At 45.5% G+C, this 27,758-nt stretch overlaps 2 protein-coding genes across 2 annotated transcripts; one reads left to right on the top strand and one right to left on the bottom strand.

Moving 5' to 3' along the window:
• Positions 1-1,105: 1,105 nt before the first annotated feature.
• On the bottom strand, positions 1,106-27,758 carry T265_07346 (hypothetical protein; the record flags this gene model as incomplete). The annotated part of the gene is made up of 2 exons (XM_009172845.1): positions 1,106-3,263; positions 25,729-27,758. The coding sequence occupies 2 exons, from the start codon at positions 27,626-27,628 to the stop codon at positions 2,353-2,355; spliced, it is 2,811 nt and encodes a 936-aa protein (XP_009171109.1).
• On the top strand, positions 24,878-25,237 carry T265_07347 (hypothetical protein; the record flags this gene model as incomplete). Its single annotated transcript, XM_009172846.1, has 1 exon — positions 24,878-25,237. The coding sequence occupies one exon, from the start codon at positions 24,878-24,880 to the stop codon at positions 25,235-25,237; it is 360 nt and encodes a 119-aa protein (XP_009171110.1).

Genomic DNA, 27,758 nt, shown 5'->3' with positions numbered 1-27,758 from the left:
CTCTCTGCCCCCAAGCCTCCTTCGAGGTGCGCGGTAGCTATGCACCAAAAGGGTGCTCCAGCGAAGTGATTTAGTAACAACGATATGATGAATGGCTGTGCGAATCGTTCACGTTGCGGCGTTCGGTACCAGACTCCCGGGAGCCGATCGCTTGTTATGTCAACCAGCATTCTTGGTGGACATCCGGGCACACCACTAGAAAACTTGAGAATCTCACTCCGATCGATAGTGTCACTTCCAATTCAATCATGTTTGATCACCACATTTCCCAATGCCATCTTCAAAATAGTCAGGTAACCCCGACAATCCTGTGAATCTCTGGCAACTCATGAGTCATATGTTGATTTGCTTTCAAGAAATCGGATTTTTCTGAAAGCACCTTTTCACAATACCACAGCAATTAATTGGTCCAATGAAGTCAAGTTACCCACAGAAGACTCGCACAACGTTATCATAACTAAACCTGGCGTCTGGTTTACTCAAGCACACGTCAGTGCCGTGAGTGGCTTTTGAAAGTGGTACAATTTAAGCCGCCACCAATGTAAGGGTCACTCGTGATACTCCTGTTTGCTGGTTCACCCTAACAAGTAATTTGGTGTAGGCCAACGAACTTTGATTTATGTGATAACCTAGCACAGCAAAGACCACTTCTTCTTGTTCTCTGTGGATCTTCGCGCCTGAAGATAATGCAAACAAGGATGCAGCCATCCGGAAAGTTAAGATGCTACCCACTAATTGGAGGTAAATTACGATTGGAGGGCTATGAAGTGTCCTTAATGTCGAGAAGAATCACGTAAGTGTCCCTATGTGTTCAGCATCTCTTATTCAGAAGTTTCACTGTGTTCACAACAAGTCACGTGGAAACCATACCAGGACACGCCGTGGGATACGTCGGTCAGCGGTCGACAGACCGGTGACTGAATGACTGCGATTTGTTTTACTAGCCCTGACAATTGTATTCCGATCTGTCGGTTCCAAAAAGGTGTAGCGCAATGCCAACCTGTGAGTTTAACACGCATGAGGATTCCCCGAAAAACGCTGTCATCCGCCCAAGCTGATTTCGATGGATAAGGAAAACAGAACCACCATAAACTATTTAAAAAAACGTCAGAGTATTATAGAAAAAAGAGTGAACAGGAATGGTATAAAATCCATAAGGGTGGGTGGAAGGAATGGCAAGCGGGAGAGTTGGGGGTGGGTTGGAATTGAGCACAACAAGCTACTAGAACTGGTAGAAAAAGAAATGCGAAAATTTGTGGGCTCCAGTACATGTAGACCTGAGCTAAACCAATATCAAAAGACCGCTCTCTTATAGGGTCATGAGAGGCGGATTGTAGCAGAATTATCCTCACCACACACACGCACACGAATGAACAAACACGATAAACTGTGCGGGGGCTGTGAAGGTCAAAATAGTTGCGGGAAATGTCACCGGAAAGTTGCCACATACAATAACTGACTGTGACCTATGAGGAATGTGAGCAAACAGGTTGGATTTGATGTGATAAAACAAAAGTTCCAAACCGGCAATTCAAAACAAGGGGATTTGTCATCAGAGTCACGTTGAGATTGCCATTTTATAACCAAGGGAATATTTACGTGACCACAAACAAACAAACAAGTTTCCTTGATTATGAAACAAAGAAACCAATGTGCCAGAAAGTCTGTCCAAATTTATAGAAAAAAAAAAGAAATCAAAACATGATGGCGCTTCGCAAATGCTATCTTTCTCCGCTGAAGTTGGACGGATAACTTTGATGTCGGATCGTCCTAACATCTTTGTTGGCCGCGACAGCTGGACCTATGCACATTTTTACTGGTAGAATTGTCAATACAATCAACATGTCCTCAAGTGAAAAGTTTGTACAGAGAATGAGTTACAAAAAACGACCGGTTAAAAGGGTAAATAATTAAACACCTAGGTTCACTATGATTTCTAATGAACGGTTGAATGGAAGACATCCGGCACAGACTGCAAACGCCACAGGTGCAACAAAAAAAAACGGATTCACCAGGGAGGATGCCAGGAATGCAAAAATTTGGTGAAACACACCGGAAGGTAGGAAGAAGGAGAATAGCAAAACGGTAACAATAATACTATCACTAAAATAATGGTAGAAAAAGACCAGGGTATTTTAAAAATAGCCGTGGGTGTGGTCAGGTTTTGTAGGGCTGTCGCCTGGTTGAATACCAAGAACAAGTGACTGAAAGTTGAGGCAGTAGTCCTTGACATGGATTGTGATAACTTTGTTACTACGAAAAATAGAAAAAAATACCGATTTGAATAGAAAAGATAAGGCTGGATAGAAAGGGTTCACCCAAAATCACTGGCTGGGTGTATGTGGGGAACTCCTAGTCACAGGTCTGTAATGCTTGACCAGCAGAGGTCGTGTAGTCCATCCAGTCGTTACCGTTCGGCGTACACTGCACGCCCACAACAGAAGGATGTGGTTGTCTGGATGGTTTTGTCAATCGCCGGCGTCCACGTGAAAAGTGTGCCAAACGAGGTGGTAACTGGTCAGCAGTAGGCTGTCCACCGTGGTCATTTCCTGCATCATACAGTTTGTTGACTGATTCGGGGCAAGGATCATCGTTTTCCTCCTGGGTATCTGATACTGATGACAGTCCACTGACTACCAAACGGTCCATATCACGATGATTCGCGTAACTCTCGATCACTTCAGCAGAACTGGAAGATTTTTCGTCCAATGTTCTTTGCGACAACACTTCGTCTCTATCTCCTTCATCGTATGCTTCCCGCGCCCAATCAAACTGCTGTGTTTGTTGCTTTTCCTTGGGGTTTAATTGATTCCCGTTGGAAAATGAAGATTCTTCGTGCGATTGGTAGAAATCATGATGAGGATCAATGAGTTTGGGCATGTCCTCCAGCGGTTCACAGTGTTTTTTTGGTATCTGACAGGTGTTCTCCTCCAACATCGGTGTATCGGACCCATTCTCCAATTTTTCTGCACCGTTTTCCTTCTGAGTGCCCTCAGCAAGTCGGTATGGAGAGGTTTGTTCGTTCGAGAGTAACTTTCGGAGTGCTTTGACCTCAAGGCTGAGGTCAGTGAGTTCATTACGAAGCACTCGATTTTCCGTCTGTAGACGATCTGTGACCTCTGCTCGTCCCATGAGCCTCGCTCGTTTGTTTTCCCTGCATCGGCGAACGGCTTCATTGTTGCGTCGGCGTCGGTCCTGGTATCGTTTGTCGAGGATTCGTGAATCCGTTGGGCTCGCCAGTGTGCCACTAGCCACTGCGGTATCTGAAACGAGTATGACGCAAATAGGAGTTAAGATGCTGCCAGTGGCTGGTTTGATTTACATGACTACGACAAGAAAACAGACGAATGGCGCGCGGTCAATATAGAGCAAAGGAGGCAGAAACTAAGCCAACTATGTGCTACCTTCATCTTATAAATTTGCTACTGATATTTATTAAGTAGCAAAGAACACGTGCGTTAATTGTAGTGGTGGTTCGTGCGGGTCGCACACCACACTACCATTAGCGATGGTCAGTCTTCAGTAAATTCGTATCTTTGAGAAACAATAACGCTTGAGGTAAATCCAATATTCATGTTGTGACGGTTTCGATTACACAAATTAGGAACCAGTCAGCGCATCAGGAAATGTGTCTCACAAATTGTCGTTATCCCACCCAAAACTCATTCGGTGGTTCACAGTGACGGTGTAATGTATTGTGGAGGCGCCATGAGATTTTTTGTCCCTAATAAACTACGTTTAGGTAGGCCGGAGAAAATACCAGGTTATGCACCCCCGTTGAGATGCAGATCAGAGTTGGGGAGTTTTCAAAGGTATTTTTTCACGAACTGATTCGTATCGTGTTGTATTACCTTGATGGTGATGATGTATCACCTTATGCGGCCAGTCTAAGGTCTCTTGAACCCGTGAATCGCTCATTTCAAATTTCTTCTGTAAATAACTATCGTAATTTGGGATTTTTTTTTATTCGACTAGAAAATATTGGATCTCTTCCAAAGACAAAAAAGGGTATTATCTTCAGGACAATTAACTTCAAACATGACAATACGGGCTTAGTTGCCTCCGAATATTGTTAGTTTATAGCTCCGTACGTAGGACAGAAGACAAGTTCACAAGTTCGAGGAAGTAAGAACGAATATTACATTAGTGAGTAACAGTTAGGAGCTTTTGTGAAGATGTCCTACATCCCCGGTGTTTAAAGTACATAACGAGCACTTCAAGCATGTTTTTTACCCCACTAAAAGGCTGAATTGCATTCGAAATCCGTGCATGTATCTTCGGCTAAACTAGCGGTCAACCGAAGTCTGGTCCAGTCAAGAAGAGCTCAGTTATATCCTACGATAGTGTAATAGCTACGATCATACCAGAATCTTCGCGTGAGGGTCGATCAGTGAACATGGGTTGAAGACGCAGGAGCTTATTGTCAGGCGACTAAGCAAATAGTCAGAAAACCAGAAAGCATCCCCCTTCGTTCGCAGGAGTTTAGTTCCTACGAGAGACAGAGAGTTGCAACGCGGAAAACTCGTGTCTTCAAAATTACCTCTCCGACAGCTGGGGCATGGTAGTATGTTTGCTCCTGGTTGCTTTTGCACATGTCCAGGCCTAGGTTCGATCCCCACGTGACGGCCTTCAAACTGTCTGCCTGTCTAGATAATCTGCACACGTGTTCCTCCGAAAATAAAGACGTAAAAGAAGCTATTTGAAGGTTATTTTCAGTGGGCTGCCAACTTTGAAAGTTGGTGTCATTAGGAGAGCTGATACACTATCGTCATGTTATCCGACTCTTGGCTCGACCAATGTGTGTGTTTCGTTGTGTTGGAAGGACATGCTCGTAAAAAACGGCAATCAGGGCTGAAAACATGATGGAGGTTCACTACGTCGTACTGGAATGTTCCGGCCACGAAGATACAAGAGTAGCACAGTTCTGTCGGGGTTAATTGAAATATATAAAATATATATATATAATTCTGCCGCCATTGTGACTAACCTCCTCGTCGACTTGCGTCTGCTATGCATATCCGNATTAAAAAAAATATATATATATATATATTTCTGCCGCCATTGTGACTAACCTCCTCGTCGACTTGCGTCTGCTATGCATATCCGAAAGCTGAGCTGGAGCGATCTTATTCCGACATGCATCTAATTTGCCCACTCGACACAAGCATGACTTTTGTTCAGGAATAGGCCTGTATCAAATTGACCGGCATCATGGCAAAATAGGTGTAGGTTGCCATATGCATGTTCCATTCTTCTGGTAAACTGGAGGTTGACAGTCTGACTAAAAGTTTACCCGAAATTTCTATTAGATAGATGAATTAGTTGAAAGACGTTGTCTGTTCTCTGTTCCCTTCCAGGGTAGCCTTATAGGGGCTTCGGACAATTCAGACAGTTTATGTAACATAGGCGAAGTTTATTGTTGCTTCCATCAGTAATCCATGTGTGTTTTCACTAACCTCGTGGGTTCAGTTATCTTTCATTCAAATTTGAAGGACTTATAATGATGGGCGCCTGGTTAAGGGGCTTCCTTATCGAAGAGGTTGAGGAACTAGGCGCATATGGTCGTGCAGTTGAAATGCCAGGCTTGTCACAGTGGGAATAATGAGTGATTGAGATCTCATCAGGACCTGCTGCCTCTTGTTCAACTTTGTTTGGCAAGAAAAATGTTTAGATGTGTACGCGCAAGACAACGGACGACTAATGTCGAGTAAATTTTGTACTTTGGTCCTTTATCACGCTAAAACTGTGCACCAGACTAAGGAAAAAGCTGGACGGTGTTTGGCGGTAGGAGGAATGTAACATGCGAAGACTGAAGGCTCAGCAGGGTGTATCTCCGAACTGGAGATCAGAAACCGAGTTGGAGAGAATACCGTCGGTGTGAGAGGGATAAGAATACGAAAAGGACACCTTAACGGAAACTCTGAACTGACCATTACTCGCGACGGTTTATGTGCACTAAAACAAAAATTTGTCCAATCATGGATGTGATCGATAGAAGAGAGACTGAGCCTTCAGAAGTTAAGTCACTATCCTGGTAGCAAACGTCCCACAAGGCCACTGATCCAAACCGACTCTACTCCCCAATGGGGGGTAACAGTGCATCAGGCGTTTTTGCCATAACGGTACATAACTTCTATTGAACTCTGACTCAGACTGTTAGACATCCCCATGCGTATCGACCAAATCACAAGATGTCCCATAACATTTTGGCCATAACTTTGCTATCGAATGGAGAAAAACGATTTTAGGCAGCTGGTTGGAAACATAGAAGTAAATAGAAAGTAATGACATGAAAATACAGAGAAAAAACTGAAGCGATAAAATCATGGACCAGTTCCAGATCGAACGGTTGACAGTGTGCTGATCCGTGCCTACAGACACTGAAGCACCGAATATTACCAGTCATTATCACAAGTAGATGGGAGGTTGAGGTGTTTGAAAGGGTCGACGCAGCAATTCACAAACCTCTGAGGATGCTGAACTAAGCGACATTCAGTCGTGCTCCCAACGTGACTAACAGCCCGTTGGGTTTACGAAAGCACCAATTACAGAAAGGTACAAAAGTACACACTTCCAAATGCGACTTGTTAGCTGTTCTGGGGAGAAGTGTCAGTCAGGAGGTCAGCCCGAACACCCGTTGAAAGTACCGCGAAGTTTACTGGAGGATCTGACAAGAGACTACCGGAATACATCACCCATCAGTCGAAAAGTTAAACTGCTCAGAATAACCATGATTGCACCTTTGATTTGGTCACTTTACGCTAAGCTAGATCAAATATGGGACAATCGTACCCGCTCATAGCCCAGGACACGTCAACAATAAGCCCACCCATAGCTGAGCCAAGTGCGGTGCATGCACAAACGTTGAATCGGGTGCATGCCGGATCATGCATGGCCTTACTGTGCGGCTAAAAAGAAGTCCCAAGAGTCATTGTCTCAGGCCTCATCAAGGGCCATTCAATGGATTTGTACGTGTGCATGTCTGTTCTTAGTCTGGTTGGCTGGCTGGCGAGTAATACGAAGATGACTCATGATGGCCTCACTGGATTTTTGTTTACATAGTTTGAACACAGAGGAAGCAACCATGTCTGCCCACCATCTGGCTAAGGCTGTCATCTAACTCTGGGTTTCGGGTGGGTGGGTAAGTCGTCTAACGTATACGTAGCATATGGGCCTCATTCACCAGGCGTACGGGTATGGGTAATACAAGGAATAACACGCAAGTCCGGTCGGTAAACGACAGCTAACACGCGCGTCATCCCCCCGACTCCCGTCACACTTCATGCAGATTACTGTGCGCGTAGGTAGTAGGATGAATGAGGAAGTCGGCTCCGGATTGGTCACGCTTTGTGCGTCCGTGGTCGTGTCAGCAACTGGTCTAACAGGCAGTCCGTCCCGTCTGGCGCTGGGGTTGGGCAGACTTGCGCGACATGATGCGCAACGCCAGACAAAGTCGTTACTCATTCACTGACTAAACAGCCGTGACGGTGTGCCCGTGGTATGCACTCCGCCGCGCCGTGCTAAGCTGCGTCATTGTGTGCGCTGGCTGGTCGACTGGCTAACTTACGGAACCGGTTGGTGCAAAAGTACGGGGAAAAACAAGGCCGCTTGCTGACTCAGCTCTTATCCAGTGTTCACGTCGCACGTCGTGGTGGCGATGGTCGACCAAAGTTTAGCTAGCTAAGCGAACTTCCTCAACTGGGTAACCGTGTTGCCCTGCTTGCCACCCAGCTATTGTCCGACGGCATGCGCGTGCGCACACACGTGACGAAGTGACCGCAGTCGGTTAGCCACACTGCTGGTATGCCCAATATGCAGGTCGGTTACCTGATATGGATACAGACTCGACCTGCTTAAGCTCACAGGAGAGGTCCAATCTCATTTATCTGACACTGAGGCACAAGACTTCAGAATGTTAGCATGGTGCGCCCCTGGGATCGGTTGGAAACTCACATGGCCAACACTCATCCATAAGATCAATTAAATAATATTTTCGACAAAGGATTGTGATCAACGTATAGAGGAAAAATCATATACATCCAAACTCTCAGCAAAGAAATTCGTACCTTGTACCAGCCTTATTTGTACTTATCCTTCCAAAAACTTGATTACTTATCCTCAACATTCGATGTGTGTGCGTAGCAGGGGGGGCGTGTTCATTGTCGGTTTCACGTTATGAAAGAGAAACCTGTAAATCAAGGCGAGGCAGTCTGACCAAACCCGTGTTATTTCCCGTCGTCTCCTTGACCCTTATTCAATAAAACCTAGCTGAGGACACTGCTTTCGGGCTACAGATGAATCTAGTGTAGATCGGAAATACCTAAACAGAGATGACAGACATGCATATTCAATTAGTTGCAGGTGGCTACAATATTTCTGGAATACGTTTTCATTTCACTATCGTTTGAAGAGCATGTACAGTTGTGGAATAGAATAAACCTCAATGAGTCTCCGTCAAACAAAAACTTAAGGAGGCCTGAATAGACAACTAGCACAGGAGAGACCATCTATGACCAAGTCTTTTAGGTAGATTCTCCAAAAGAGAATGGCATCTAGTTAGTTTGGTCACATCAACTTTCAGGAGGGTAGAAGCTTTCGCGAGACACTTCAATCCGATGAACTAAACTATGCCTAATATTGTTCCTAATGGCATGTTCTTTTTCCTTCCACATTTGTACAAAAATCTCAATACAACTACTATGTGCCACCGTACTACCAAAGTGGCACCCCCAGAGATAACCATCTTAATGTGAGAGAGGTACCTCTGAAGGATAAACTGCGACTGAAAGCGAACAATGATTGTGGTGAATAGGTCGTGGAATGAAGAACTTCTACATGACTCATCCCGTCACGAAGAGACTGGGCCCTACCGTGGTGTGACGGTTTGCGCACCTCAGCGACCCAGTGAGCTAGCCTGGGAGTGCCTCCGTAAGACACACAGTCTCTCATACTGGGATGGTCAATAGTTAGAGGACTGACGAACACAGTCTCCTGGCCCTCCAGGTTGGGGGTTGGGACATGTGGCGACTCGTCCCATAGAAACGGTAATGCATTTGCACTTTCCATCAAACACCGCTGCCTTGCGGTTAGGCTTTTGAGCCAAAGGCTTTGGTTGAAGACCCTAATCGTACTCCTGTCTAGGTGTGGGCGCCCTGACAGTATCCCAGCCCTCGTACAACGTATGGCAGTGAAGCATCGGTGTTGAACACTGACGTTATGCTGTTGATGACGATGTTGATGATGATGATCCAAATCATTGTTACCATTTCCAACTGTATAGGATAGTGTTTGAGGAGAAGTAAGACATATTGGAACGAAGCAACTCTAACGGGAGTTTATAGGAAGGATTTTCGTCGCAGTAGTAAGCACGTAAATATGTGCCATGAATTCGATGTGTCACTGTTCATCAGGTCCCTTCCATTAGCTGATCCCTTAGTTCAAGTGTATTCGAAAACGGAAATCGAGATGGCTCAGTGGTTGGAGGGCGGATTTACTGAACGGACGGCACGTGATTCGAACCCAACTCCTGCATCTTGACTGCTCCTGTCTAGGATTGGATAACAGCTGAATTGGATTGACAGCTGAATGCTACAGCTGAACGGTTCTTACTTATTATTTAGCAACTAGTGAACAAGTCGGTTGGTGGCTTCAAGCAATACAACTCAATTTAAAATCGGACCCACGTACAGCTTATGTCTCATTGTTGTAGTAATTAGTCCGATAACAACATGAAATGGTGATATTGTGGTATTCGACAAAACACCCTTTGTCGGGTTGCACTAGTTGAGTCCCACCCTCTCTGAGCTTTCAGTTAGACCTCGCCTGTCTAAATTACTGGATAGCCAAAGTACTGAGGTGAACAAGTCTAACAAGGTTTCAGAAGACCAGTTAATGACTCGTTTTGGTTTTGCTTGGAATTAGCCTACACGCTTGCGCTAGACAAATGTGGAAATCGTGAATCGCTTTTAAGGACTGATCGGTAGAAGAATCGCTCCAGTGCCCCGTGTGTCACACGGAATATATTTTACGATTGGTCATTAAAGGAAAACCCAGTTCACGAGTGATTTCGGACTGGAAAAATTACCGTAACGGGGTATGGAAAGTTGGGAGAACTCTCTGACCAAACGCTTCAGAGCGGCTTGGTCAGCCAATCCGATTTCCGCAATGGGTCGAATTTCACAACCAGCCAATCACATCACCGGATAGCGCGCACTGATGGATGCTGTAATCAGCCCATCCAATCAGGTCGACCAGCCCGATTATGTCACTGGGTATGCCTGGAAAGTACGAAAGTCGTTTAGGGGGTAGGGAAGTTATCGCATACCAAAGGAACCAATCACTCGGTTCTGGTCACGCATTCAATCCACAAGCGATGCTTCCCACCGTGACGCGGGGGAACATGCGAGTGCGAAAAACTCACATTCCAATATACGTTCGTAGAAACGAACAAAGTTAAGCCGAATTCACACAGAAATAACGTCCAGGGTGCGCGTCTAAATGCACATCACCGGTCATCTCGAGAAGTCACGAGAACTTGCAAAAGATTAAACAAGTCTGTCTAGGATGCTTTCTACTCCAGCTGAGATGATCGTATAGGTGGTGGTAACCTATCCAAATAAAAAAGCACACACCGTCTAGCTGATTCATCATCACAATGGCGCGTGTGTACGTGACCCTACCACAAACCATACCATAGTAGTACACAGAGCGACTACATCACCCGAATGGCCGAAACAAATGAAAAAACATAACGGGTTTATTATTTGTTGTTTGGCTGCACTGCATAGCCAGCAAGGTTGTCTGTCGATCGGTCAAGCAAATCACTGACTTGCTCGCTTGAAGCAGTGCAAATAACGAAAGTTACTTTGTCGAACATCAACAATGCTTGCTTGCTAGCTAGCTAGCTAACTAGCCAACACATGCTGTGAAAACCACACATGCGGAAAGAAAATACAACGGTAATGAAGCAGCGTGAAACGTACGGTCTGGTAAGTACTAATTCGGGTGGGAGTATGGCCAGGTAGCAAGGACGACCATCAAAAAGAGACGACAACAACAACAACAACAACAACAACAACAACAGAGTTTAATCACCACCAAGTAGTTCCAGCCGTGCATGATTCACTTTCCTGCTTTCTTGCTACTTTACAATGTGACTCTGTATTTTTCGCTTGGTCAATCTCACGCTGAACATGTCTACTTCGAAGACTCAAGGAATCAATAGGCACACAAGTGACAACACATTATCAAAAAAGGGTTACGTGGACTAGAGTACCCTCGAGTACCCCCCCCCTCCAGACAGAATTCAAGTGAACCGTTGATGTGATTAGCACCTTACTGTGAGCGCACCAACCCAATCATCCAAGTACAGTTTCAAACACAGAAAACCGTAGAGGAGCGTAGGCTGGGTGACGTGGCTTTCTCAAGAGCACTCGAAATGAAGATACCGTGTCATGAAAACACTTTGGGTTCAATCAGAAAAGTGTTGATGGTCCAGCCAAATCTAGTAACCGATTACGGTAAAACAGTGCGATGAAGGCTAACACGGAAATTGAAGGAAACTAGTTGTTTTCACAATCACTGTGTCATTGCCAAAAACCCTTATGCACAAGGGGCTCATCAGGCGAGCGTAGTTCCCGAGTTTTCATCAATATCATTTCCTATTCGAACACTAAGTTGTACGTAAGTGGAGTGCTCACTTGCAAATCAAACTGGTATTAGCGGGAAACCGTAATTAATTTTCAAATGAGCGTGCCCTATTTAGGGCCAGCCGACCTTTGATAAACGGTTCCATGTTGTTCATTCAACATATCGTTTTTACTGATAATCTGGTGAAGTACCGGGAAAACAAACTCCTATAAATTTTGCGCCCCATTTGCAACTGGAGTTCGACGAACCATCGGTAGAAAAAATACGAATGTAGGAACAGGGGGCGCTGTATCATCAGATCTCTAACTATCAAGATAGAAAGGACCAGCAGAAGAGAAAACAGAATCGAAACAAATCAAATGGATGATAAGATAGCAGAATAAGGTAAACTTGACTCGTCTATTACCAGTTGGCTGTAGCCAAGACACCTAGTTAGTGATGGCGCTAGCTGGCAAACAACTTCCACCTCGTAGTGACTTCCAGTTAAACCGAAATCTCTAAACCTAGAGAACCCTACTAACTCCAGCTGAGAGAGACAACATCCTGCGGGAGACAACGCTCGACCCGAAATCAACTGATTCAAATAGTGAGTACGGATTTATAGTTGCTTAACTTATCTAGGAATGACCAATATAGCTTGATCAATTCGTGGTAGACTTCTTGAACAAACGATGCTTTTTTCCTTCCAAGGGCTCTATTGCTGTAAAATGACAGACTGCAGACAGCCCGTTACAGCACTTGCCAGAAGATGCACATAGATCAATTGGTCCGCATATGGAAGTGAAATGGTTGTTCAAGCGAGGGACCACTGTTTTGGAACATACGTGCCTGCTGCTTTCAGTTCATGTTAGATAGCACGCACTTTCAACTTAGAGTCTTCAGTACATCCCGAAACAGGCCCAACATCTATTCCAACCAAGGTGACCGTGAACTTCGTCGTCATGTCACCTTCCCATTGAGGACATAGGGTTGAAGGACGGCAAGTCAGTAAGCCTTAAGGCCAAGTATAGCATTATCAAGTGTGGTACCCGTGGTCCGTGATATATCTCGCAAATGATTCAGCCCGGATATGGAGGCCCCCAGACTGCTGACGGATGTCCAGTCATGCTACCCGACCACTCTGTGCAGTCAACTACAAACTATATAAACAATAGGTCCCGTTCAACTGGAAAAAAACGTTCAGCTGTGGCGCCCTTTAGGTGCCTAGCTACCATGCCAACAGAAGGAGACACGCGGGCTGGGATACTGCCAAGTTACTCAGGCCTAAACAGGGGCAGTCGAGATGCTCAGGTTGGGTTCGATCTACAGACCATCCGGTCCATAGCTCAGCTTGCAAATAACGGTTTCAATTCTGTCGAGAATCCGGAAACGCTGCCATCAGGAAGGATGAAGCGGACTGACTGAGAAAGTTCGGAAATGACTGAAGAATGAAGTAAACAACTCCGAAAAGGTTGTTGACACTTGTTCAGAATACCGAATACCATCTGAAAGCACCTCTCCAGTCTTCCTATGAATGCTCTCCTAATCCCCGCACCTAACTGAAACAGGTAGCTGTAAAAAAAACAAAGTCCATGTAAGATATGCGAGGGTCGTTTATCCCACTCTTCTGATAAAAACCCTATGGTCCATACCTCCTATGATGTTAATTTGAGAGTTTTCTATACAGTTGCAGTCTCCGAGATGAAAAGTGCCAAAGGCTTGAACACGATAAAAGTTTACGAGATCCGTTAACAACACTGGCTCCCTTGTATTTGGGCAACACCCAATTACATCTTCTATGTGATGTGACACTCGAACATAGAACTCTCCGGATTTCGATCACATCTGTCGTCACGAGCCACGTGTGCCACCAGAAACCGTTCACCTACCAGCACCTAATTCGATCGTTTCTGTATGAAAGCCTGATTCAATAATATATCGGAAAGGATATAGTCTTAATTATTAGACGGAAGAATAACTTCGCGATACGATTATTGTTTCATATTGTCACCAACGTGTTGCTAAGCCCTGCTTGGTCTAGCTAGTGGACAAGTCATTCCAGTTGCAGCATGTAGCAGGCCGTGTTGCAGTGTTGTATGTACATCATAGCTGCGGGTTCACCACCTCCACCACAGCGTACGTCCAGCACGGGTGATGATAATAACAGAAGCAACACCTTGCATGTTCGAGCCAGTGCGTCAGGTTTGTACATACACACTAATTGCGAGTAGGCTAACGATGCTTCAGGTCCACAACCTAACAAAAATGTAAAATTACCCTAATTGCTTGTACGTGAAGTGTGTGTGTACGAGCAAGCTTCTCAAGACAGTACAGTGTGCATGAATCGACAGACATTCGTTTTACTGAGAAGTAGAGTGATGCTGTAAGATTGAGCATGGCACTACTCCCTCACAATCGAACAAACACTGTCTCATCACTTGGACAGTTTTTTCTGTTCATACCAGCGCGTATTTATCACTAAAAATATATCACCCAAGCGATTTCTCACACAACACCGCTGCACGCGTAAACAGGTCTCTACATTGGGTCCTTTACGGCCGTTCTCTCTCTCGTCTCTGGTTCTGTCTCTCTCACTCATTTGCGCAAAGGCTTACATGTGGGTCCTTTACGGCCGCTCTCTCTCGTCTCTGGTTCTGTCTCTCACTCATTTGCGCAAAGGCTTACATGTGAGGTGCAGGGATGCTCGCTCATTGTGTATACAAAATTCCATCCATGTACGTATGTCATCTGTACCATCATCTGTCATCGTGATCGCCTCCACAAGTTTCACCAGCGGACAGAGGATCAGAACGCATTAGGTGGGGTCATAGCCACCATCACCACAAGTTTAGACAGGTTGGGAACACAACATGTAGACAGGCTCATGCAAGCCCTGGATCCAGGAGTGGGTTGGGCGAGCGTGAGAAACCCCACCGGCACGCCAGAATGTTTGAATGGCAAGACCGTTTCGGGCTGTATTTACACATTTCTGATACCACCTACTCCTACTACTACACAACAGCACACAACCGGTCACCGGAACAGGCAGGAACGTCAAACAGGAAGTACGATACACACGGAGTGTTGTGGATCCGCTACACCTAAACACAGCTTGGTAGTCGCAATAGGCAAGCATAAGTCAATAAAAAACGGATTCACAGTTATCGCGATCCACTGAGGGGGTAGACGGAGAAGACAAGGGGAGAGGGTCAAAACACACTTTGGTGGGGGAGGAGCTCAAAGTTTGATTGATCGGTACGAGTAACACACGGAGGACTGGTGAACAGGAATGAGGTGGATGTTTGGACACGAGTGTATTGTTTTTTATGGTGACGTTTATTCATGTTTGCAGTGTGGAGATGCTTTGGTAATGCGCCAGCTGAGACATGACCCGTACAGACCATTGTCCCTATGCATGTGCATACGGCCTACGACTAATATGGTCCTGACTGTGAATAAGCCCCATACGCAGGTACGTGAATGGACCTGTGCCACGGGTTGGTGAGGCATAAAAACTGGGTTGAGTTGAATGTGGTTTTATCGCATAATGTACGCATAAGTAAAACTTGCAGATGAGAAATAAAAATGGTGATAAGAGTCTAGGACAGAATCGTGATCCACACGGGTATGCCGACCATTTTGTCTAGTTCGAGTTATATATGAAATGTGGCCACATTGTGCTGCACAGTTAACAAACCACCAGCCTGACTTAGTGATGTTGAAGCAGTTGGCTTGGCGTTCTCAGAGATATTCTACTAAAACTACCACAAGTGAGAGATGGTATAAAAAGGGATTCCGTAAAGCTTTTTTTTCGGAAGCTATTTATCACGGCACATTCACTGCTAGTACAACATCGCATGTTTCTGTTAGGTTCACAATTCTGTTTGTGTACTGCTAAGGGCGAGATGACTCAAGTGGTTAGAGCGCGAATTTACTGACCGTGGTTCGAACCCGACCTCTGCCTCTCGACTTTCCTTGTCTAGGCTTGGGCAACCTGGTAGTATCCCAGCCCTCGTGCTTCCTTCGGGAGGCATGGCAGCTAGGCACCGGAAGGTTGCCACAGCTAAGCGTGTACTGTTAAGCGTCAGTTTACTCACCGATTCGTGGATATAACCAGACTGGGAGAATGGTACCCATTAGCTTTTGCGCTGGAATCGGTTTATGAAGCAATCAATTCAGGCCTTATTCAGTAGTGGTACTGTTTATCCTTGACAGATCAAGAGTCTCGGCATAATGTCGGCCGAGTTGAGGAATTTACATGAGAATACAGGCAACCTATCAAGTGGTAGGCTACACTAGATGCTTGGACAACTCTTTTTCCATTCGAACAGTTGTTACCCACTTGGACCAAACGTTTCCTGCTTCAAGTTACAATTCTCCTTCCCAACTAAGAACACCGTCGGGACTGGAGAGAACGTAATTCCTGGAGACTTTCACATTTCTCTGTGAGGGTGTGTTCCTCGGGTATTTAGTAAAAATGGGTCTCCGAAACACAAGTCCCTTAGTGTTACGTTTTTGAGAAGGATCGCCACTTTCTAGTAATTGTAAGCTAAGACTAGATGGAATTACTTGCTAAACGTAACACTCGTAAAAGACTGACTAATGACCACCTTGTTGTCATATGAACGATTCCAGTCAGTCAGTCTGGCTGTGGATGGACTTAGTTGCTACGTCAGATATACCTAAACAAGTAGCTGTCACTCACTCCAGAGGTTTTTCATCACTACCTGTCTCTCATGAGAGCCTTGGCAGCGAACATTTACTATTTTATTCCGGGATTACGGAACTCATTAATAGGAAACAAGAGCATGATAACTGTGCCACATGTAGGGGGGTTTGTTTCAGATGCTCACGCAAATCTCCTAGAGGAGACTTTGCACAGTTTCCCAAATAGGTATGTGACCAAAAAAAGAGCAAGACGACTTAGATAGGCCAAAGCTCACAGTGGTTGGTTTTATTGGCTATGAGGAAGCCGTAGGAATAGCGGAAAACAAGTCCAGCAGTTACTGCCTAACCAACTGAACACTAGGTGTGTGAAGAAAACTTTTAAACAGTTCATTCGACGCGGTAGTCTGGGGGGAGATTATGCACCCGGATCACTACGGATCACGACCTCTGTTATCACTTTTTTCCGGTTGACACAACTGGGGACTTTGGTCATTCTGTCTACTTACTCATCTATCAACAGTTTTAGGCAAACAACCTGTTCTTATGTTTAGGACCCTCAGTGAACCGATGGTACTTGTACTTAGAACATAGCGAACTGATGGATAGAAAAATACTCAGCTAAAGAAACTGTAGTACTAAAAAATGCCAATATCTCTGATTCATATAAATGGTTCGGGTTCGCGTCCAGGCACAGATTTCATCCTGATAAAGTGTCATTCTCTTCTCAATGCACTATAAAGACCTCAAACTCCGAATTAATCGGTTTCAAAGGAAACAATGACACTGTACCGGACGCTACTCGTGTGTAGTGCACATGCAAACAGGGCGTTCCATTCCAACAAACCAACAATGACAAGCGGAGCTTCGTAGAAGAAAAAATGTACACGCATAGTCATGAATGGAAACACAGGTTCCGGCACTCCGGGTTATCTGCCTATTCTCATAACTTCACGCCTCGACTGGCTTAGTCATTCGATTGTCCTCGGTTGGGAATAACTGTTGCAGTACGGTTTGGATGATGAGTCAGCTTTGGGTGACATTGATTTATCCTTCACTTTCCATACTGTCCCCTCTGCTCATACCGTACGACCAAGCTGACTCAATCTGGCATGAGCGAAAACAGCGAATACACAATAGACGACAGTAAGCAGAGGCGACAGGTGGCATGGTGAATGGATGGGAAGATCGAATCGAATGAAACTTCAGCAGAGCATTCTTGAGCAATATGGACCAGAACATGGGGGCACAGCAATTGCCAGGTCGTGGCGAAGTTGAACTGTGCACCCAACATCGTCCTACATTACAAGGAACCGATGTGTCTGTGAATGATTGGAGTGGGACACGGATGTACTTGACGTGTTAATTCCTCAGAAAAACCTCTCCGAAGAAAGACCACGCACTGGTGACCTCCGTCAGACACGGTCGACCCATACAGGAGAGCTTGTCTCAATGAGAAGCCAAATCCCACCATTCATGGCATTGGTCTCCCCTAAAGTCCTATCCTTTGCTTTCCTTTGCACGTTGTTCCTATTTTTAGTAGAAACAGCGGCTCTTTTTTAGGACAACATGGCTATGCCCGCATACACGCTACTGCCATCCGAAGGTAATGGCAGTCGAACTACACAACAATTCTTCTACGGCTCTATCCAATTAGTGCTACGCTACGCCGTGCACTGTATTAATGTATACGCTTGGTGTGTTTTGATGCATGAGTGTGCATTTAATGGGTCTGATAATCAGCGGGCACCTACGTTGCTAAAGTATTCACGGTCAGTGACCTAAAAATGCCTCGGATCCCCCACCCACAAGCCACACTTTTCACCAGTCTACAATAACACAACCTATGCCGTACAGTATTCGCGGAAAGTACAAGGAAGATAATCTGTTAATTCCAAGATCTGGACCGTTAACTGGTCAAAGGCTTCACTCAAAGTCTCGAATGTTGAGCCCAACCACGTTAATTCCTGGTGTACATGGAAGTGGGTCCATCACGTCATTCGATCGATAAGCCCACCACAGGTCACTGTGGTCTCCCTCGTCGTATCGCCCACTTGCACTTTTCAACAGCACGTAAGTCCAGTTCACTTCTCAGTATAAGTGAGGGGGAGGGCAGGATTACCTAAGCTCATATGCCAACCACATGCTACCTTGTCGCAGGAATTGGACGGAAAATTACACGTATTAGGAAAATTGCAGATCACATATTACGAAAATACACACGACCTTGAAAAGCAGACAAAGTTGAGGGTCAAGCAACCAGATCACACATAACAGACGGCATGCGTCAGCACACTGTAGCCTGGGTTGTTACGTTCGACTGGGAGCATATAATGAGCCGATTTAATATGCTCAACCGTGGCATAAGAGTATATTTTGAATGAAGCGACAAGATTGGAGTGGGTCTTCAGTGAACAGGTCAAGCAAGATTAGCGGTCAAAAATCGTTTCAAATCTCGACACAACACTATCAAATGGTGAGAAGTCTTCGACAACCTAACAAGCAGTGGTCAGTCAAGAAAAGTATTCACATATCTTGGTGATAGCGTGAGATTTGATAACTTTCAATGGAGATTTCGTCCCGTTAGTGAAGTCAACTTATGCTGAAAAGCCGAGAAGCACCGTACAGCTGCTTCGTCTTCATCCAGACTCATCAGCATCTGACGAAATTTAGGGAGTTTCGAAGCCGCAACTTTCCGGACAGTGGCTGAACACTTGACCATTCGAATACGAGCGGCTGAACAGCAGTGTGATTAGCTCTCACCTAGAAAGGATATAGAGCCACTCATCCTTCATTCATAGAAAGCACATCACATTGTCACTTATTGAGCGCCTCCTCGAGTGGCGACTTTTGACATGGAAGTTTCACCCATCCTGTGAAGTTATTCTTCCTATCAGCCACTTATAGAATAATGGTAGCGTGAGGATATTTTGAAACTTGACTGCAATTCCAAGGGAAACATAAAATGGCCTTTGTGCAGCACATCTGGGTTTAAGATTAGTGTGAACGAGGGATTCGGCTGAGATTTCGTTGGGCCCCCGTTCGCAAATGAATGTATAGCTCCAGTCCAAATATCCTACCATTTGTTGGCTGGCCTAGTGTACTTTTTGACGGGCAGTGCGGTCTAATGTAGCCAGTTTTGGGGCCCAACGATATCCTTTTGACATGGCAAGTGGCGTATGTTGGAAACCAGTGAGGCTTGTCTGTCCACTTCCACTGTCACATCATCGTCAGAGCTAACGCGAGCTCCTGGGTATGTAAGGAGTCTACAGCCTTTAGTCATCATCATCATCATCAGCTGTAATAACCGCGTACTCGTCGTACAGTGGTTGTAGCTGCCGCAGTTTCGTTCACCGATTATTTGGGCGGGGGTGTGTAGGTAACTGTGCATTGCAGGCGGGAGATGGTTCGTAAATCCAGCACTGTCAGTGGGCTGTCAAGTGGGGGGAGGGTTGGAAAAGGAGCTATGCATTGAAGGCAATAGCTTGGATGCACGAGCGCCATTGAGGGCGCGACTGGGCCATGTCTGGATGGGGACCCCGAGACGGGCCACATCAATGGCTAGAGACATTGTCAGACAACCTTTAGTGCCACACGGAATTCCAAGGGATACGTTTAAGGATTGTATACCACGCACCCTGGTGAGAGGTTCGGGCGTGAAGCGCAATCTACAGGATGAGGACTGTTCAGTTTCCCGTTAAAGTCAAATTGGTGTGCAAATGAGTGCAGTTTGTAAGTACAGTGTTGTTTGTACAATCCAGATAGACGAGGCTCTCAGCCATAACGACTGGAACCTTGGGGTGTTGAAAACCACTCAATATCCGTCTCGTTGCCTTATCAGTTACAGAAGTGGAATGATGAACATTGACGTTGAGAGTTTTCGGATAGACCTGCGTGCATTTGCCACGACCGTGAGTATGCCAAAGATCTGTGATATAAAAAAACTGTCGTGCACAATTCAACCAAATAACAGAGTTTACATGTGATCAGCGTTGTAAGTGGTTTAAGACCACTCTTGTTGAAACGCATCCGCCTGTTTTGATAACAGACCATTCTCTTTGACTCAGCTACGTTCACCAAAGCTTGCAGGGTCATACGCAAACATGTCCATTTCAGTGCCGCCAGAGTGATGATCAAGGGTTGCGACCCAACACTAGACGTGTCAATACCATCTTCCGTTTACATCAAACTAATGACCGTACCAGTTCCGTTATTTCACCTGACTCTGTCAGTGACGAAGTCTTGACAACAGAGTGGCGTACTACGATTGTTATCGTATCAGCATATTTCCATTAAACATGTAGATACACCTCATCTGTACGCTCAACCCTGCAACTGCATTGGTGAGAGAAACTCCGACAGGGGAGGGAGAAACCTGACCATCCTAAGAGCTAGGTTACTAGGTCAACGATGGCTAAGTGAAAAAGCGTATATCTCACAGCCAAGTGACTGAATGCTGTTGGGGTTACTCCATTTAGGTCAAGTTTTATTTTTTCAAAGACCTTAGCAACAAACCAGAAAAAACCCACATAAGCAAAAGTGGGTGATGCGCTTCAGGTCGACCGAGAATTTTAACAACGGGGTTACGGGTCCTCCAGAGCTGATGGACCAGGCTTCCAAACGCAACGAAAGTTTGCCAACTATCAAATAAAGTCTGGACAGTTTGATAAAACACCACGAGCTGAACGGAACCATACTTGGGTCTGACGACAACGGTGGCAAACAGAACAAAGGATAGGGATGGGTAGTTGGTTGCCGAAAGTTAAACCCCGATGAACACATCAAACAGATTTAAAACGCTCATCTGTTACCTTAACAACACACCAGGTCTCCTGGGATTGTCTAAGAGTTGACACTGACACCCACCTGGATGTATTTCCGATGTCATATGACTGTTAGTCTGACAGCGGCGAGTCTCTGCACATCAAAAGTTTCATCCATACTGCATACTAAAGCGTCTGATATCCATTCTACAAATGATCTATCTTCGCTTGGATTAAAAATTTATGGGTATTCTACCCAGAACGCGTTTTGTCACTACAGCGGAAATCCCAGAGACTTTGTCACACGGTAAAAGTCACTCGGACGAGACCACTCGAAAAACGTGTTCGCAAATGGTAATGTCTACTAATCATAGTACACATTTACGTCTATTATTTGATTTCAGAGGAGAAAGGTGCTGGCTAATAGCATAGGGAATGGTGAGGGTCCATCTGGGGAAACGACTAGAAGGGGCCACTTTAGATGGATCGCCCTGCAGAGAGGCTGTTTCACTGTGAAATCACACGTGATATTGCGTGGTGTCAGAGATGTGTCAGACTACTGAAAAATTTGCCACAAAATCTTACGAAGAGCCACTTTCTGGCACCGATAAGTTTTAGTACACGGGCACTCGGTATTATGTGTAGTGTGACGACATTATTCAACTCACTGAACAAATCTCATATCTCTTTTAGAAATAAGAATGTAACAAGGAGTCCCGCTGCTGAAAACTGGGGCAGTAGCGTATAGTGCATAACAAGTGCATAACAAGCAAGGACCCTCCACCACCAAAAAATGGGAATCTTCTCACCAAGGATGAGAGATGTGAATTTCCCCAAAAGCAAGGACTCTCCACCACCAAAAAATGGGAATCTTCTCAAGCAGATTTACTGCAGTTGTGTACACTTCTTCCAATCGGACCACGATGCTTGTCCATTCAATATTCATGAGAGTGCGCAAACCATCGAATTAAAATCGACCTCAGGAACATCCTTAGCTGAATCTTAAGAAAGCCGTAATGTGAAACTTGAAAGTGTTGAGCTAAATTGAAAGGTAACTGCCATTCGGTTACCCCTGTTGGACAGGGTGTGGTCCCAGATAAATTTGCCTGTCCCTATCGGAATAAGTGCTTCGTGAATGATTTCCATAGCCAGGTTTGAAAGACTACTACTAGACTTCCTACAAAACTACTGTGACAATTTTGCGTAAAACTGCCTGACAAAATTGCGAATTGGATGTGTTCTTTTCTGACTCAAATCATCAATCGGGGACAGTTCAGTGCTGAGGGGCAACCATACTAACCAGAATGTTCGTGATTCGAAATCAATTCTGGCTTTTCGAATCGTTCAGCTGCAGCATCCTTTCGGTGCCTAACTGCCATGCACGAGGGCTGGGATACTGCCAGGTTGCCCAAGCCTAGACAGGGGAAGTCGAGAGGCAGAGGTCGGGTTCGAACCACGAACCTTCCGGTCAGTAAATCCGCGCTCTAACCACTTGGCTTTTCGAATAGTCCTGCGCAGGCCTGAGTAACCTGACCTTATCTCAACCCTCATGTTTCTTCGGTACGGTAGCTGAGATTAGGATGGGTGCCACAGCCAAGTGATTTTTCCATCCAAATCACACAAAACACTCAAAGAACTTCTCGTATACAGTTCAGTAAAAAGCAGCCTTTCGGCTGGACGAACGATGCAAGTAAAATCATTGACAGGTTATTCGAAAATCGGCATCCGTCATGGAGACCACTTTCATAAAGTCTACATCAATTAGGCTCGAGAGTGCTTCACTGGTGCTTTGTTCGTGCTGCGGTTACGTCTGTTATTCTGATCGAAATTGCATTTGCGTACAATTCCACTTTGAAGCTAATAGGATTTCTGGAATTTGCAGTGCCTTAAATGCCTTTCTGGCGGCTTCAACAATTCAGACATTCGCATAAACCTTTTCGTATGAGATTGGACGCGTGCTGATAAGTTGGATGAAGACCTCTACGGTTGGAGGAATGTGGCGACGCATTCACGTCACACAGCTCTTTTGGCAAACAACCTACGTCCGAGGTCTTTGAGCACTACTCAACCTATACAATAGTGACCAAATTGATGCATACATGATGAATACATAACTGTGAGCCGATATAATGTAAAACAGTACCGCCCCTCACTGTCCAAAACGTCATACACCGAAAACGAAGGGGTGAAAGTGGTGCAGCTCACCCTGGCAATTTTCATCTAGTCGAGATATCGTTATACATATTTGGTTAACAAGTGTTCACTGAATCAATGACGTACTTGGGAAGCGAGATGGTTCAAGCGGTTAGAGCGCGAATTTACTGACCGGAAGGTTCGTGGTTCGAACCCGAACTTTGCCTCTCAACTTCCCCTGTCTATGCTTGGGCAACCAGCCCACCCCTCGTGCTTCCTTCGAGTGGCATGGCAGCTAGGCATCGGAAGGGTGTTACAACTGAACCCATCAATCACGTATCGGTAGATAAACAGCCGAATGTCGACTAACGGGTGCACTGGTTTAATGGGTCAGCATCTAGTTGACAGAGAGCACGGGCAATGAAAAGACATTCTTCAAGGTTCCGTATGATAACCTAGGGCGCCTTTAGCGAGGAAAGAAGTTTGACACAAACAATGTGAATAAATGGAGTTTCGGCAAAAAAATTTTCATTTCAATATTAAAAAAAACATAATAAATCGTTCAGCCGTAAAATCCTTTCGGTTCCTAGCTGCCACGACATCCGAAGAAAGCACGGGAGTCGGGATACCGTTTACAGCAAGCTCCAGCTTCTCCGACAAAATCAAGGTTACCTAATCAAATGAGAACTACAGTTGCACCTCACCTTTACCAGGTCCAAAATACTTACTGTAAACTGTTGGACACACTTCGCCCTTCATGCGTTCAAGCTAGACTACGATCCAGCGTTAGGTGAGTCTCTTCAAGCAGCTTTAAAAGAATTCAACCGTTATTACTCTGCGCGCAAAAAAAGGTTTGCTGTAATTTTCTTCGTCACTGTGGTTTTCGGCGATATTTTGCAAAATTCCGTGTTGCGTAGGAAATACAAGCTATTTCTGGTATGTCCTGAAGGGGCTCGTTGACCGCACAATACTCTTGGCTGCAAAACCTTTGCGAGTGGAGCAAAACTTGTTACGCCAAAATGTGCTCAAACCAAAAACCACCTCAATCACACCTCCGGTGGAAAAATCCTGGTGGATTACTTTCCTAGCATCACTAGGACTCTGAGATGCCTAGATGGGGCTCATAAGTTTGGACTGGCAATCTAAACTCAATGGTTTGTCTGTTTTAGTCCATCAGGGACACGTCGTAGCTTACGAAAATTCAATTGCATTGTGCGAATACTGAGCGCCGTCTTGAATGGATCTGGAAGTTTCACTACCATCATCTTGTACCAGTTGCTATGGCAATGTGAAACACCTTCAAAATGTGCTACTCCTGACAGAGTTGGTCGAAGTTCTTGCTGAGAGCTTTTGAACCTAGTCGGCGTAGTGACAATTCTCGCAATAGTGCATTCAGAACGTTACTTGTGATCTAGGATCAAACAGACCCCTTTTTGGTCCTTCAACACCACATCTTGCGAGTATAAACTTCAGTAGATGCACTGACAAGCGTTGGCGTATTCTTGATCGAAAACTGTTGAAAACAGATCAGTATGAAATAAATTTAGTCAAAAGCCAGGCTAACTTTCTAAGCCGAGCGAGCCGTCAGAACGGGAGGCAAGGCTAATTCAAGGCCAAATTTTACGCGAATGAACCAACCTACTCAAGATGTTAGGTTTAGCTATTGCAGAGAGGTGGAGTGAGGAAAAATGCGACATTCCTACTCGGTCCCCAAAAACCCTGGATTCAGTGTGCATAATAAAGAAGACCCGCCGTTTCGCCTATACGACTGTCTTGTGTACGGGTTGGGGGATATTTGGAGTTATTTGCGAACAGAAAACCTTCACTCAACCGGACACGTCGAATTGAGGAAACCATCCATGATTTGTGCTAAAATCAATCGCTACAGTCGAATCCGTCAATGGCACCTAAGGTCATTGGACACGCTGGTTATCCATGCGGAGCAGATGGATACAAGGCCTGAGCGAGTCCCGACAAACGAAGAGGTTGTGAGTGCAATTGGTGAAGGACCGCATTCACCGAACATTTCAACACCCAGTGCACAATAGCTTTACCCTCCCCCAAACTGAGCATACTGAAGATGTTAGTTTCAGGTTGAAAGGTCACGATTCATTACGTAGAAAACTGCCTCGACTTGAAGACTTTCTAGGAGACGCGAATTATATGTGACCTAGAAATATTCGGTTTCCGTTAACGAAAAAAAAACAACCCAACAGGGCTATCTCGGAACCACGTATACATGAAATTTCCTGCTGCTGACATAAAAACAGGGTTAGCATCGAGCATCTTATGATTTGCGCACTAACATGGACATAAAAACCTGAGAACAGCACAAGATGTAGAAATCTCAGAGTGATGTACGCATCCATCTAGCTGGTTATTCATTCTCTTGTTGCGAGGGGATCTTCCTGATGTAAAAAAACCGATTAGACTGAAAAAGAGAATGGGCCTGGGCAGGCTTTGCGGTTTGCGCCACAATCAGATGATACAGGTGCGAAAACAGAACTCAGGAGCAAAATAGAAATCATCAACAACTCACCAATGGATCCGGGATGCAGGCCAGACGGTAGGCACAAACTCAGGTCGAGCGGGGTTTCGAAAAGCGAGAAAGGTTGATCCAAGTTTCTGCCACCTGGGACGGAATTGACTCCGGCCAGTTTCAGCAAAGCGCTTGTACGTTCCAACACCGAAGCTTGATTGATTATGGCAGCAGGAGCACTGGGCACCACGGGAACTCCTCCAGTCCCGGCTCCAGTTCCGTTGGATCCACATCGTTCGGAAGGAAGATTCAGATGCGTAGGCGGTAAAAGTAGCGCTTGCTGGAGCAGCCAGGCAGCCGCTGCAGTACTATTCACTGGAGTGGGGTCCACAACTGTGGAAGCGTTCAAGCTGGGCGGTACGGCTTGAACGTGGCCGTTGGATGACTTCGGTGATATTAGTTCAGGTTCGTTTGTCACGGAATTTGTCGTTGAGTTGGGTGCAACTTCGTTTTTAAGCCCACCAGCAGTCAGAGTAGCAAATATACGCTTCAGGGCCATTAGGTCAGTAGTGTTCAGAGTACTTATTGGTGGTAGTTCAGTTTTAGTTGGGAATTGGTTGGCCGTAGGTGAGGTACTCAGAGCTGAGTAAATCGCAGTCATGGAATCACTGGCATCTGGGGAGCTCGATTTCCCGGTGAAATGTCCATCATTAAGGGTCTCAGGATGCGGGCCGTTGGTAAAATGGGGAGTGAGGGTCTCGGAGCAAGTACTGACCGATAATGCGTCGTTCAGTTGTTCCGGATGACCGGGTTCGTCAAACTGTGTTCCGTTGATTGAGTCCGTTTCATTTTCACGTTGACAGTTGCTCATATCACACAGTGACTGTCTGATTTTTCCATTATTGGGATGAGTTGTCGATGTCTGCGGAGTCAGATTGGAGAACGGGGTTGTACTATTGTCCGTCGCACCACCATCGTTGTAATCAACCTCATCCACAGGTAGACCGAATCGGATTTTTAGCTCCAAAATCTCATGTCGTAATTTGGTATTCTGTGCAGTTAAAATATTAATTCGATGTTCCATCAAAATGTCATTTTGTCTGCGCTTTTCCCGCGAACGTTTGGCTGCCTCGTTATTCTTTCTTCTTCGCTCCCAGTACTTATCATCCTTTTTAGAATCGGGGATGAATTCACGTTGTTTTCGATCCCTTTCCGATGTTGTGTATGATCCGTAAGATGCTTCGAAATCCGCGGCATCGAATTCACCAGTTGCCGTTTTCTGAGCATTACTCATTCCGTACTGTGCAATTGAATTAGCATTGTGTGACGGTTGGAAGGGGGATTGAGTTGATCCGGTTTCAGATGAGACATCGGAACAAGTCTGTTGTTGTGGGGGAAAAGAGAGACCAAATTGCGTCTGATTAGCTTCGGTCGTGTACGAGGAAGGAGTAGCTATGTGTAATGGGCTAATATTGTTAGTCTGGCCATTATTCACAGACGCTAACACAGCGGCTTTGATGGCATTAGCAGCCACACTTGACGTGGATGAAGAGTTAAAAAGTACTGTGTTTTTAGACGAACTGAACAGATCGGAATCGGGTAGCACACACCCCATCGCTGAAGTTCTAATATCGACAGGCCCTGTCATAGAACTACCAGTCGAGCCGGGTCCGTTACTGGATGGAAACGACAATCCCAAAATCCCAGCGATTGCTGATGCTAGTGAAAATCCACCATTGCCGGTGATTCCGGAATTAACGGATCCGTTGATGTGGGCAGCAACTGATGATGTGGACAAGCTGGATCTAATATTAGACCCAGCCATCAGTGGTTGTTCCATCCGATGTGAGGAAGACGTCTGACCGTGTGCTTGTCTTTGACTTGGGTGGTGTGATCTGGCTGTAGGGACAATCACCGTTGGGTGTACAACGGACGGTTTTTCCGTGCGCAACGTTGCCATCTGAGCCACTATGGATGTGTGTGGTTCAGTCACAATAGGAAGGATTGATACACAACTAAAAGCCGATGATCTCCGGACAATGGGAATTGCTAACCACCCAGATTTCACATAAAAGTGGGACTAATTCGTC

The sequence above is a fragment of the Opisthorchis viverrini genome (assembly GCF_000715545.1).
Source record: "Opisthorchis viverrini unplaced genomic scaffold opera_v5_169, whole genome shotgun sequence".
Taxonomy (NCBI): domain Eukaryota; kingdom Metazoa; phylum Platyhelminthes; class Trematoda; order Opisthorchiida; family Opisthorchiidae; genus Opisthorchis; species Opisthorchis viverrini.
The sequence above is the reverse complement of the archived record's forward strand: the minus strand, read 5'-3'. Positions and strand labels throughout refer to the sequence as shown.